The 14,630-nt window shown below is 38.4% G+C and overlaps 1 protein-coding gene across 1 annotated transcript in view; it reads left to right on the top strand.

Annotated features, from left to right (window-relative positions):
- Window positions 1-572: 572 nt before the first annotated feature.
- The window catches only part of LOC115823833 (putative uncharacterized protein DDB_G0282133), a 53,624-nt gene continuing 39,566 nt past the window's right edge, over window positions 573-14,630 (top strand). The window contains exon 1 of the mRNA XM_030787856.1: window positions 573-602. Coding sequence (XP_030643716.1) covers window positions 573-602 — 30 coding nt within the window. The remainder of the gene's footprint in view (window positions 603-14,630) is intronic.

Here is a 14,630-nt window from a genome sequence, read left to right as displayed (position 1 = left end):
ATACAATTAAACCCCAGAGATGTTCAATGTCATATAAACATAGTGGAGTCTTACATAAATGCTTATATATACAATGCAATCTGAGGATATAACACAAAGGGTGTAACAGTCTGGGCTGTGAAGATTTTAAAACAGATGTTTTATGAAGAGGCTTGAGGGGGGCGTTCCAAATTGGAAAGTGCAGACCTCATAGAAAGTTAACAAATGTTCTTTAGACAAGACATCTCCAAACGATTTCCAAAACAAAACAGGAATGAAACACTCTGAATGTTTAGAGCTGATCATCAGAGGACTCATACAGTCTGGCCACATTCAGATAGCAATAATAGCTCAACACAGTTACAAGGGCTGCTTACCAAAAAGGCAAAGCGTGGTAATCACAATCAACCACTTCATGATGTCTGTATTTGGATTTCAATTAACTCAGCTGAAAAAAATAAACAAACAAAAACAAAAGAAACAACAAAAGAGACATTCAAGTCACTCAGTTTAAATAAAGTTCAAGTCATGTTCTGTGATACATATGAAGAAAACACTTGGGTAAGTCATAAGCTACAAAGTATTTCACTCTGATGAAAATCGTGAAGGACCAGGAGTACCAGGTAAGTAATACATGAGAAAAATAGCATCATGCTTTTTGTGAATTTTGGTTTAACAACAATTGTAAAATAGGAAAAGTTTGATTTGAATGAAAGAAGTAACTAAATAACATAAGTGTCTTTCATCATTCATCAAGTTGCTTGCCAGAATCCAGATATTTGGAAATATTTAAGTCTTATTCTTACAGATTAACGGTTAGCAAAAACATGTCAATAAGCTAAGTTATGCTTAGCTGGATGATTACTAATGTGCTCTGGGAGAGTAAATCTCTGGTTACAATCTATCTTACATTCTACATAATTAGTCATAAAAAGGCTACAGTTTACATTAGTGTAAAAATACTACACTAGGAGGTCATTGGTAGGTTCAAGCATAAACCTGTTACTTACCTTTGAACTCTGAAATGAGGTCAGATGGACAAGTGAGAGTACAGAAGGTTGTATTCACTTTGTGCGTTTAAACCCAAGTCCTAAAATGATTGGTGAAGAGAGATACCTGTTGCTGTTGTCATTGCAGTATCAATCCATAAATGCAGCAAGAAAGCAACTGAGGGAACACATATCTGGAGGACGTTATATACTTGTCAGAACAATCTCATTCCCATCTCTGTAAGGAGGAGGGGTGGGGGTGTTGTCTAATCAGTTCACATACTTTTTTTTATTTACCTAGCCAAACTTGACAAACAACAGTTAAAGAAAGACTGGATTGTTTCCTTGTCCGTAACAACTTGAGTTAAAAGCAGGTTGCTACATACAGTCGGGAAAGTGAAACTTTCAGGAAGGTGAAAAAAAAAAGGTTAGCATCTCACACTCTTGTATTTGATTACCCATGTATAAGTTCACGAAATCTCTTGTCATACTATACCTTGAATCACATTTAGCAATACAGCATTGTTGTCTTTAGGCTTATGACTTTTCATAGTGTTGGAAAAGTTTTTTGTTTGTTTGTTTGTTTAACACATGATTTTTTTCCCCCAATAAACCTTGACATAATCTGGAAGCTTTTTCAGTCCGTGGCTCTTGTCTTGTCTTTTTCTGGTCTTTGTCCTCAAAATGTGTGAAAGAAAAAAAGAGTACAAAAATCTCTTTTGTAATCGTTACATAGAAGAGACCTTGGTACTGATTTGTCTTCCTTAGCTGATTGGTGTTTAAAATGTTTCTAACAGTAAAATGTTGCTGTAATGAATTTTAACTTAGACTCCACATTTCACCATCTTCAGAACAACTTCAGTATATAAAAATGCCACATTAATGTAAAACATCACACTTTCATATGTATTATGTAAATCTAAACATTTAGCTACAGAAGAGGAGAGAAGTATAATGGAATGTGACAGTGTATGGTTTGGTATGCTGTGGTATGCATGCGCATTAATTGTGTTTCAGTTGTATGTAACATGTCTAGTTCCATTCATATTTCCATGAGATAAAACTAAGTGGTACTCAACATGTAATCCTTATCAGATGTAGGACGGCAAAAAAAAAAAAAAAATAGAAAAACCTGTCGAGATGTTTTTTTTTCCTCATAGTTTTCAGGTGGTTGACACTAAATACAGATGCCCCACAGTTACTGAAACACACACACACATACAAACACACACATGCACACACGCACGCACACACTCACACACACACACATAGAGAGGGAGAGAGAGAGTAAGACAGAGAGAGGAAGAGAGATAGATAGATAGATAGAGAGAGAGAGAGAGAGAGAGAGAGAGAAAGAGAGAGAGAGACAGAAATAAAGATGTCTCACTTGAGGAAAACATATTTCTAATTTTTGCCACTCATTAGTCTGCTTAGGTGTTGCCGTCTGACTCAGTTTGCTTAGTCTTATCGTTCTTTTGACAAAGAAAAAAAGAAACATTATTATAGAAGGAGAAATCTCCTGTTTTTAGATGTAACCTACAGGATTGGATAGAACTGTAGTAGACAGTAACTTTACTACAACTATTAGAGGTCATGAATAAAAACCCCAAAAAAACCAAAAACAAATAAAAAACATTGTACATATAAATGTATTTTAAACATGCTGAGATGACAGGATGTGTCTATGACCATAATATGTCAATGTCAACGAAAACATCAATGATAAGCTTGCCTCACCAAAATCGATATAGGCTACAAACTGCCTTCTTATGAATCATAAACACCCAGTTCAAAAATCTAAATCACATCACTGACGCACAACCTAATCTCATCGCACGATGCAGCATTCAACATATGCATAGGTAGCCATGTAATCTGTGCCTAAAGATCATTCGTGATAGAGATTTGCTCATGCGTGCTTGTGCAGAAGATGAATGCCTTCATCTTACTAAATATTTTAAATGCCAGTTTGTGTGCCCCAAAAATGTAACTGGAACAGCCTAACTTCTATCAAACATTTATTTGAAACTAATGGGAAGTCCAAGCGAACTCATTTTTCACTGTTCTCTACGTGTTATTCTATGGCTTAACAGACGCTGAACATGGTATGGGGTAGACCTGGGAACGCTGGTAAACTGAAAACATGTTAAATTACCTGGTGAAACAGATCCCCTGATAATGGTTATAATATGTCTCTGTGAACAGGACTGTTTTTCAGTACTGAAATGTCTCTCAAAGGCGGAGAAAAAACTCTACTGATGTAGGAACACCTAGATGGACATAGACATACCTTTTTTCACCATCTAGTAATGATTTGTCTTCTTAATTGTGACTCAGACTAAACTACAGTTCAGACAGAGTAGAAACCCAGTAACACCATCTATTGCAGTGATCAAGTGTCACGAAAGCTATTGTGACTAGTCATCTTCTTTGTCAGTGTAAACAGTGATAGAGTGAATGCAAGACCAAAAATAATACTTGATCGAGCCTGTTTTACATAACCTTTGAGAAACTATGTGGATGTAAATTATATGTTCTGTAGAGACGTTTGGTCTTTATTTCTGGACTCTGCTTTAAAAAAAAAAAAAAAAAGAGTAAAAGAAAAAAAAAAAGAAAGAAAAAAAACAGGATCATTTGACAAAGAAAACCAACATTTTTTTCCCCCCTTCGTTTCATGTTATTTCCTGTCAAGAATACCTGAGCATGATCATTTCCCCATACCATCCAATACGTCAAAGAAACAAGATCACATGCTTAGTCACAAGGCATGATTCAGCTGTCTCTGTACAAGGAATCATTCAAAGGGGGCCCTCTTTTCAATAGCAATATATATATAAATGAAACATTACAGTCACAGCAACGTGAATCTTGTTAGACTCTACTTGAATATATCTGCATTGTAACAAATTAATAACCATACATTATTTTTGTTGGGTAAAATTCACCTCATATTTTTTTCTACCTCCTTCAATATACTTTTTACATTATATTTATAATATTCCCTGTAGATCATACAGCTTCTTGCACTGCAACTAGATTTGTTTTGTTTTGTTTGTGTTGCACTACTGTTACAAGTCACTGTACTTTAGTGATGTACTAGTATAGTATTTTTATCTGTCTGTGTATTGTATGTTGTATTTGTATGGTGCACCAACACACCAAGAAAAATCCCTCGTAGGTTTAAACCTACTTGGCAATAAACCACATTCTGATTCTGATTCATTCATACTTATGTGCTGTTCTGCTCTCCGTGATGGTTTGTTGCTGTAAGTAATTCTCCAACCCAATATGTTTTTTTTAAGTACTTAGAGACATTCACTCTCCTTTTGTTGTGGCTGTGGTATACTGTAGACTTTTGTCTGGACTGTAACAGATTGGCCACGTGTGGGTGAATAGCAACCATAGCTCATTCTAATACTTACACGCCTCATCAGTACACAATAACTTTTTAAGTACCACTTAACAATTCACTGCAACGGTATTTTGAAAACGTTCATGAATGCAGTCCATTCTCTCCTCGGTGTACTAGTAAACGGCTGTAAAGACTGAGCAACAGTTTTGAAAAACCCACTAGTGGTCACGATGTATGAGTATCCCAAAACAGCACGATGCCTGTTTCCCTTTTCGTTTGTTTGTTTGTTTGTTTATTTGTTTGTTTGTTTGTTTTGTTTTTGGTGCTTTAACAAGATCCACAGTTCATTTACAGAGACAGTTGAAACTCTGTCTTTGAGCATCCTTGTGACAGACTTAGAAAGAATGCTTGTCCTCAGAGGACAGTGGGGAAGAGCCAAAAGTCATTCTTTTCCAGTAGCTTGCAAACTTGTCTCAGTCTCTAATCAAAGCTCAACAGTCCGTAAACAAAAAGGGAACCTGTAGTGTGTAGAACAGATTCTCAGTGAAATAAATAGAGAAAAGAAAAAAAAAAACCTGAAAAACAAAAACAGACTGAAAAACAGTTGCTCAGAAGCCAGCCAACCAGTCAAACATTAAAACCCTGTGCATTAAGTCTCATCATAAAAAGTACACGTCACATAAAAGCCTCAGATACCAAAAACATGGCCTCACTCAAAAAGAAGAAATCTGACAGAGTGATCACAATGTGAACCCAAGTCTGACCATGCCGATTAGAACGCCAGCAAGCTCGCATCTGCCAGGACATCACTGATGCTAAAACTGTAATGTTGTATGAGATCAGTGAAGAGTCTTTAGGTACATTGTGTAGGACCATGAGTGTCTTCAGAGCAGCATGCAAACTGTGGAGTGAGCCACAGGCTTCAATGGCAGATATGACATGCCATGAATGTCCATACAGAATGGGGAACAAGACAAAAGTCATGCAGTCTCATAGTGGTATGTTCTCATCCTGCTATCACTACAGATTGTACCGGTGTCTCCGGAGAGAATTGCCATGAACTAATACTGAAAGACTTACTGAGACCACAACCTGACCTGGTAGATTATCTGGTTCAAATCCTGTGCCCTCCTAACAGACCTCCATGACCTATGGCCTTTCGTAACTTAAGTCTTTATAAGTTGAGGGAACTGAGGAGCAAAAGTTGACTTGTGTATTTGACCTCTGTACCAATGACAGACTCACATACAAGTAATCTTAAGGAGATTGCCCTGAGAATAGGCCTCTTTAAAGTACTTCTATCACAAGAGCTCCTCTAGGTAGTCGACACTGACAGGTTATTAGCTGAGCTATGAGACGCTGGACATTGCTTAGAGAACCTGTAATATTGGTGTGCAGTTTCACAGCATTCGCGGTTAATGCTGGTTCTTTCCTGATTGGTCTAACACAAATCTCAACATGCTGTACATGTTCAACTGTTACACAAAGTGCTTTGACTGAACATTTTGTAATGTGTGTGTGTGTGTGTGTGAGTGTGGAGGTGTGTGTAGGTGTGTGTAGGTGTGTGTGGTGTGTGTAGGTGTGTGTAGGTGGGTGTGTGTAGGTGGGTGTGTGTAGGTAGGTGGGTGTGTGTAGGTAGGTGGGTGTGTGTAGGTGGGTGTGTGTAGGTAGGTGGGTGTGTGTAGGTAGGTGGGTGTGTGTAGGTGGGTGGGTGGGTGGGGGGGCTTTTTAGGTCCTCACACCTGAATATGTTTCTTCTTTTTGCTGGTTAAATGGTTTTCTCTGACACATCTCTGACTGCTTTTTTCTCCTCCGTCATTAGACAATCTTACCACATAAAAATGGCTAATGTGAATATACTCATCACATCAATCAGAAAAGTTTGCTCTTTTCCCCCCTTTTTTTCAGAGTGAGAAATGTTCATCTTAGGCCACCATATGCCCAAATGCACGTCTGACATTACAGCTCCAACACAAATCACTGTTTCATTAAAAGTATCCACTTCAGGGACAAGGGGGGGGGGGGGTGCATGTTTGTTTCAGTACACACCCTTCTAAACAGGTTTGTCACGGAAACGGAACGCTGCTTATCTAGACTGAAAAAAAGTATTGGCATGGTGTGACGCATGTTTGCAGTTTCTGGCTACTTAACACATTTCTGACACAGACTAGAATTATGTATGGAGCTTTTTCGAGGTTAGGAATCAATGAAAATGAGTGTTTATATTTGTGTGTGGGTGTGTGCGCATGTATGTGTGTGAGAGAGAGACAGTACACATATATGTATATAGAGGTCCATACATCTATATCTATCTATGTGTGAATGTGTGTGTGTGTGTGTCTGTGTACTGTCTCAGGCAAGAACATCAAACACCTTGGCCCCCAAGCAGCAAATAAACAGGTAGAGAGATTTAATAGGTTGTAGAAAGAAGGAAAGAAAGAAAGAAAGAAAGAAAGAAAGAAAGAAAGAAAGAAAGAAAGAAAGAAAGAAAGAAAGAAAGAAACTGAGGGGGTATAATAATAAATATTTGTAAAAATGGTTTGAAGTGTGAGGAGAGGTGAATTTGAAGTGCATTTGAGGAAGAAACGAATATTAAAGCACCATCTTACAGAAAGGACCCTTCAAACTGCCATTGCATTCCCTGCATTCAAACAGCAGACCCACTCAACTTCAGTATCTCTTGCAACAATAAACGAAAAAGAAATCTTTTTCTCCTTTAATGTTTCACTCAAAGTAGTGTCAAACTCTTTTTCCAGAATGTTCTTGTAGAGCAAGTATGACATGTTGAAATGCTGCCTTGTTTATGTCAGTTTAAAACATGTTAGTTCACATAGCAGTGAAAGACAGTAATTGGTGCTTTCCCACACCATGCGTCCACAGCATGACACACTGAATGATTGGTGCATGAACAGTTTCCCAGAATCAAAAAAAAAAAAAAAAAAAGCAACACGGAACACAACACGGAACACATGCCAACTTTCATCTTAAAAACAAATGAACAACAAACAAACAAACAAACAAAAAAACAAATACATAAATATTGCAGTTGGGGAAAAGGAAAAAAAAACAACTTTAATCAGTTAATGTAACTGACTATTAAGCAGTTTTTTATTTTTTTAAACAATTGCCATACTGAATTTTAACTGAAGACAGGAAATTAAAAGCCTACATCACAGACGATGACAGTGTGTCATTACGTTGTCATGTGACACTTTTAAGCAGAGAAATGAAAACGCAAATGGATAAAATTATCACTGCAGTATGATTCCTGACATCTCTGGGACGGGTTTTGCCCAACCCTCCTTCTGTTTTTTGAGTAATCTACGTATTTACATACATTTGGTTTTGCTGAATCCATTTGATATATAACAGCCACCTACAGAAACAGTAAAATTGGCTACAACAGTAAGTAGGTCCAATACCAAAGTGTACCTTACACAGTCTATGATTTTAAAACAGCAGTTTTAGAATGTGGAACTGAGAAAAAAGGCCTAATTCTCTGAATGAGAGCAGCTTTCATGATAATGTAATTATGCAATATGTAATCTATATATACCAGTGTAAACCTGGAATAAGCGCTCCCCAACACACACACACACACACACACACACACACACACACACACACACACACACACACACACATTTGTACTTCTATCTTAGTTGTGAGGACACTCACTGACATAATACATTCCCTAGCCCCTTACCTTAACCTCAGCCATTACAACTAAATGCCTCACCCCAACCCTTACCCTAACCCTAACCTAAACCTAAACCTAATTCTAACGTGAACCATAAAACCAAGTCTTGACTTTAAAACAGCCCTTTGAAGAAGTGAGGATCAGCCAAAATGTCCTCACTTTCCCAAAATACCCTCACTCCCAGGGTCTAAAACTCAAACTGGTCCTCACAAGGATAGCTGTACAAGTACACACGCACACACACACCCACACACACCCACACAAATATGTAGTTTAGCACAATACATTGGTTTAGTAGAGTACTACAAGCATGAAATAGCCATGAATAATAAGATCAGTTTTTGTTTTCAGAAGCCATGAATAATAAGATCAGTTTTCAGGTTTTCACTTTCCTTTAGGATTCAAAATATTGGTGTAGCAACTGAAGTAGCAATCTACTCTGCTTCAGTCTTGTTCATTATGATAAACGGCTAAAAAAGAACAAAAAAAGAAAGAGAGAGAGAGAGAAAAAAATCCAACTCAAAGAGGACAACCACTTCTGATAACAGTCCTTTAGAATGCCTCAGTCTGCCTACATACATACCACCACAACCATATAGTATAACGTAAAATGATGCTGATGGCAAAGCAGGTTTTTTTTTTTTTTTTATCTTAAATCAGGATGAAAGTAATACTGACATGTTGCTGCCACCATCTGTCAAACCCTGCTGTGCTCTCCTTTGTCACAATTTCGAACTTGGCTCCTTTTCAAATTTGCCGGGTTTAACTTGAGGACGTTTCGACGGTGCGTTGAGCCCATGGTGTTTTAGTGCCATCTAGTGGTCATTTTCCTTCTCCCTCATATTTAACATTGTAAATAATGATGACATGTTCTTTCTCACCTCCCACATCATCAACCATCCCGTTCAGCTCAAGCCCCAATTACAGTTTCATTTCGTACTGCTCACTGACAAAAGTTATTTATCAGGAATGTTGTGATGAGGAGAGAGCACTACGCATTTTGACATTTCACAGTATAACACTGGTTCTGTGGCTCTGACATTTGTCAATTAAAATCTTGTGTTTACAAGACATGGCATTTATATTCTTGCATATGAAAGTCTTGAAGCACTAATACCAGATGAGATTACATGCAGGGTGACAAAGGATTCATTTAAAGTTTGCCTCGGAGCCGCTGTAATCGCATCTGTAATGATAGGAAGCGCCATCTGTTTTTTGAGAGAGAGAGAGCGAGAGAGAGAGAGAGAGAGAGAGAGAGAGAGCTAGACAGAGAGAGAGAGAGAGAGCAAGACAGAGAGAGAGAGAGAGAGAGAGAGAGAGAGAGATGCATACACACATTTAAAATTCTTGTTCCACGTCTCACCCTTTCTTTTCTTGTGAGTGGTATATTCCAGTGAGTGGTATCTTCCTCAGACTGGAATTGGAAGTTGTGACACAGTATTTTTGCTGTTACTAGGATGGGGCTCCTCTGTACTGAGATTGATGTTGTCAATGGCTCTGTTGGAGCCATTCTTCTAGCTTTAGGGGTCACTGCCCGGAGTGCTTCTGTAACCAATCGGACTACCTTGATTTTCACCTTCCACAGTCTTTCTATCTTATCTCCTTATCTTTTATCATCTAATCACTTAGCCAATATGTGTTTATCTGTCTGGGTCTGGAAATGCTACAGGACTTAAGCTGTGTTGTTTTCCTCCATTCTCCATGGTGCCTTCCATTCGGCTGCCCCCGCCTCCCAGTGGTGTTCTGGTCTGCTTTCTGCTGCCTGCCACTAGATGCTGGATTGCCTCAGAGGCTTCTTTGAACAGTCTACACCTTGGGTCTTGTCTGGTATGGTACGCCCTGCATGAACTGATCTCAAGCTGAGTGCTTGTTCTTGTGCTGCTATGATTAACGCCCTCAGTTCTGCCTTTTCCAGACATTGGTAGGATGGGCTTTCTAATCTCCTCCCCCTGCAGCTGAGAGTATACTTTGGATGAGTCCTTGAGCAGGGCATTTATTCTTCACTTATTGTCAGCATTGGCTTAGAATACTCTGACTGACCATGGCTGTCTTTCCATTGTATAAACCAAGTAAATGAGTTATGAATTTATGAACTGACAGAACTTATAAAAGCCTTGTACAATTCCAAACATTAGTGTGACAACTCTTGTTTCAGTCGGCACCACTCCCAAACGCTTTTATGAGTGTTCCCTTCCAGTCTTTTTGACATATTGTGACAAATTCCTTTGCCTTGATCCTACCTGAGAAGATATTCTCCTCAGGATATTTCACATTGATCAGTGACATCAAATCAGTGTCATTGAACACCTGAGCAAGGTGCTGCAGTTTCAAATTATGAGTCAGTAAAATTTTCTGATATATTTTTAAGCAGCTCTTTTAAAATAAACTCAATTTGTAACTTATTTTGAACATCTTCAACAGGTACCGCTCACTTGCCCCTGACAAGATCGTTTCTCTTTTTTTCCTTTTTTTCATAAACACATTGAATACATTAAGTTACAGCTTGCATGTTCTTCCCCCCAACAGGAACACACATATTTATGCTTAGAAGGAGAAGAAGAAGGAGAAGAAGAAGAAGAAGAAGGAGAAGAAGAAGAAGGAGAAGGAGAAGGAGAAGGAGAAGAAGAAGGAGAAGAAGAAGAAGAAGAAGAAGAAGAAGAAGAAGAAGGAGAAGAAGAAGAAGATGATGAAGAAGAAGAAGAGTCGATTACATCAAAACTGGATGAATGTTGCAGTGCCGCTTGCCTATTTAATGTGGATTTGAGGGAAAAATCCGCATGCACCAAACATTTGAGAGAGGAGATCATATATTGTAGGTTAAACTCATTTCTAAGAGATTAGATGGTATGTTATTTTAGTCCTGTTCTTGATTAAGATTATCGAGATATGTGAGTGAGACAAACTGATGTTTCGTCAAAGAGAACTATCAAAGTTTATTCAATAATTAAATTACTCTAATCATATATCTCTACACAGTGATATACATGGGGATTTTGTGATTGATTCAAATATTTTGCGATACACGGTGTTACTGCTGTTATGGTAAGTGAGGTAAGTGACCTAAAACAGCAGGTACAATGTATAAACAATCCCTAAAAACAACTGCTGAAATGTACATTAACATTTATCCAATAGAACAAGGCCTTTTGGTTAGCAGACATGAGGAAGGTAAGTAAGTGATCTACCAGCCGGCCACGAAGATTTCTTAAATTGTGGATTTGCAATGGGTTTTCTAGTACCTTGTGCTGTAAGTCGTTGTAAGTATGATCATCTAGTTCTATAACAAGAGTTTGCTTACTATGATGTATTGTAACCTTACGCTGACCTTGTGAATAAAATAAAGGCAAATGCAAACAACAACAACAACAACAACAACAACAATAATAATAATAATAATAGGCAAACAATAGTAGTAGCAGCAGTAGTAGTAGTAGTAATAGTGGTAGTAATAGTTGCAGTAATCATCATCATCATCATCACCATCATCATCATCATCATCATCATCATCATCATCATTATCATCATCATCATCACCACTACAGAAATAGCCAGGAGAAAACAACTGAGATCAGATGTAAAAATAATATGATGTCTTAGGACATAGGAATGAATGATCAGGCACCAGTATACTGGAGCAATAACTAATTCATTTTACACCCTCAGCCCCCCCCCTTTGTTTCCTCAGCCCTCATATGTTAGTGCAGACCTTTTAGATTGAGGATGTTCCACAAGTAGTGTACACGGAAAGAATCACGGATGTTTATCTCGTTTACAGTGAACATCAGCTGATTATTCTGCTTTCATGCATGGATTGTGATGACAGAACTAGACAGACTGCATTCTTGTTTAGCCTTTCTATTAGCATGACCATATTGGCTGACTGCATTGCCAAATTCCAAAATCTCTTTAAACAATACTTGAGTGTAAATATCTCAGTGACAAGTCTGTAAAGTGACACAATAACAAATATCATCACACAATAAACCAGCTTAGCTTATCTGAATGTATTATTATCTGGATTGTATTATCACAGATATACCTTATCTGTAAAATGTAAATGTAAATCTCTGTGATTGCACACACACACACACACACTGTGAACAGTGAGTAGTGAATTTGTCCTCTGCATTTAACCCATCCAACACACCAGTAGTGAACACACACAGGAGCACTGGGCAGCATTCCATGCTCCCAGGGAGCATTAGGGTTAAGTGCCTCGCTCAAGGGCACACAGCCATGGATCTTGGTCCTGGGAATCACCTGCCCAGAAATTTAGGGCAGACAGCTACACTGATGAGGATGGGATTCAAACCCATGTGCACAGAGCGCAAAGAAGTAGCAGCCCATTGTCTTAATCACTTGGTCACCTTGTCTCCTTGTCTGTGGTGAGGATTTTCCTCCTTTAACAGTTTCACACCTGGTACAATATACTAAGAGCTGTCTAATGGTTTGAGGAATCGCATAAGGGACTGGATTAGACTAGTGCATGGATGGCCCTAGGAATGGACAGGGAAACACTGCTGATATATGAGCTTGACTCAGAAGTAAAGATTTGAGCACGTTTTGGTATGGGTAAGTTTAGAGAACCCACACTGGCTATTGAGCTATGGCTGCACGAGTTTCAAAAAGCAAAAAGCAGCTTGTTCCTAATACCGAGCAGGACCATTTGATTGCATTTGAAGGTATGATAGTAGCTTGCAGGTGTGATTTACAAATCAACATATTTAAAAACAAATCAGTGTTGCAACAGAACACTGACTTATAATGAGAGTCTTGCACTACTTAATGCTAAAGACATTCCTTTTTATGAGACTGCATAACATTTGATTTGCATATCACTTTGGTACGTTGTTTGTAGTGATTACTCATAGTGTTGCAGTGATGCATATTACAGATAAACATCAGATGCTATGACGTGACATATTTGCATATCATTTCAATAATATGTGTAAATATCTTTAATTAAATAAGAATATATTTCTATTCTATTTTATTCGACTCTGTTCAGTCAAAAGATCCAAATTATAATAAAGTATCACAAAGTTAGTCCCTGAGCAAGATTCACCTTAAGTTTCTCCACAAAGACGCTGAAGGGGAAGCCATTATGAGACTTTTCTGTTGTTTTGATCTTTACCTTACCTGTCTATTAACATGATTAAGATGGGTAAGATCTTCTACTTTTTTTTTTTTTAAAAATAGGAGCTGTGTTTCCACTGAACAAACCGCAGTCCGAGAGGTCATAACCACCCCTCGAAGAACAGGTAAGGTCACATATCGACACGATATAGCTGCAGCTTCGTCACAGTGATTGCAAAACAAGACACGCTCAGTCAGTTTCCTTTTTCTAAACTGTAGAGAGCTTATGTTACATGTCATCTATTTTTCAAGTTAATGTGGAAAAAAAGGTGTGTTCCACATAACAGCATTCCTGGCTACTTCTGTTTTAACAATATGCAGCAATGTGTCAAACTAAAAAAGTAAACTCCATTGACCGTTGAAAATTAAGTGATGGCTTTAGATTCTGAGGCTGAGTTGAACGTCACCTGTAAAAAGGTGTGAGGATTGTTGTGACAAGAGGCCAATATTCAGTGTTGTCAGCTAAAGTCAATACCATCGACAAGGTGGGATCAACGTCAAAGGCACAGTATTCAATTTTTAGGTGGTGCTGTTGAGGAAGTGTAACCATAGTGTGCTCAGCCTATGCAATCACTTGTCCATAGACTCAAGTACATGTATTTTCTAGTAATAACTCAACTGGAGAAACCCAACTTATATAATGGCTTTCACAGGTTACATTATGTGGGTGTCTGCAGCTGCGTGGCTGTATGCACAGTGCATACCATGAGATTCCCGTTTGTGAGCGGAGAATGACATGGTGACCATCACTGAGTTTATTGATATTCACAGATCATGTGCAAGTCTGCTTTATATCTCTCCTCCGGTTAAACACTCTTCAATTAGGCTATGTGATCAATGTCTGGTCTGTTGTCAACACTACCATAGAAACAGTTGTAAAGGAGGTTGGCGACATCGAACCTTTGTCTCTTGTTGCGCAAATACATGCATGAGAGAAATCTGATGAGTTAGCTGATGCGCAGAATCTTAAATTGTAGCTTTTCAAATGTGGCGCTCTCCCCTCAAATGATCACTAATTACAGCCCTACGCTAGTTAGTTCATGTTAGAACTAAGAGCACCGCAGATTTCTACCCTAACATTCACTGTGTGCTGAAAGTCCTGCTAACTCTGCCAGTGTCCACGGCCTCTGCCGAGCGCTCATTTAGCACTGTAAAGACTTATTTACGCAACACGATAACAGACAGCAGACCCACCGGGCTTGCCCTTATGAACATTTATCCTGAAATGAAAACAGGCAGTGAGAAGAGCTCAAACAATTCGATGCTACCGGGAGAAGGAGAGTAAACTTCAAATAGATTTAATTATCCATTAATCAGTCAGTGGCGTTTCTCTCCCTGAGCTCTCTCTCAAAGTGTGTGTCTGTGTGTGTGTGTGTGTGTGTGCATGGGTACATGCATAGTCGGGTTTCCAACCTTAAGATGAAATCCTGCAGGTGCTCCTGTAACATTATATGTAGTATCTCTGTCTAATCAT

Source organism: Chanos chanos, chromosome 11 (assembly GCF_902362185.1).
Source record: "Chanos chanos chromosome 11, fChaCha1.1, whole genome shotgun sequence".
In the NCBI taxonomy this organism is placed as follows: domain Eukaryota; kingdom Metazoa; phylum Chordata; class Actinopteri; order Gonorynchiformes; family Chanidae; genus Chanos; species Chanos chanos.
Note: the sequence above shows the minus strand (reverse complement) of the source record. Positions and strands in the feature narration are given on the sequence as shown.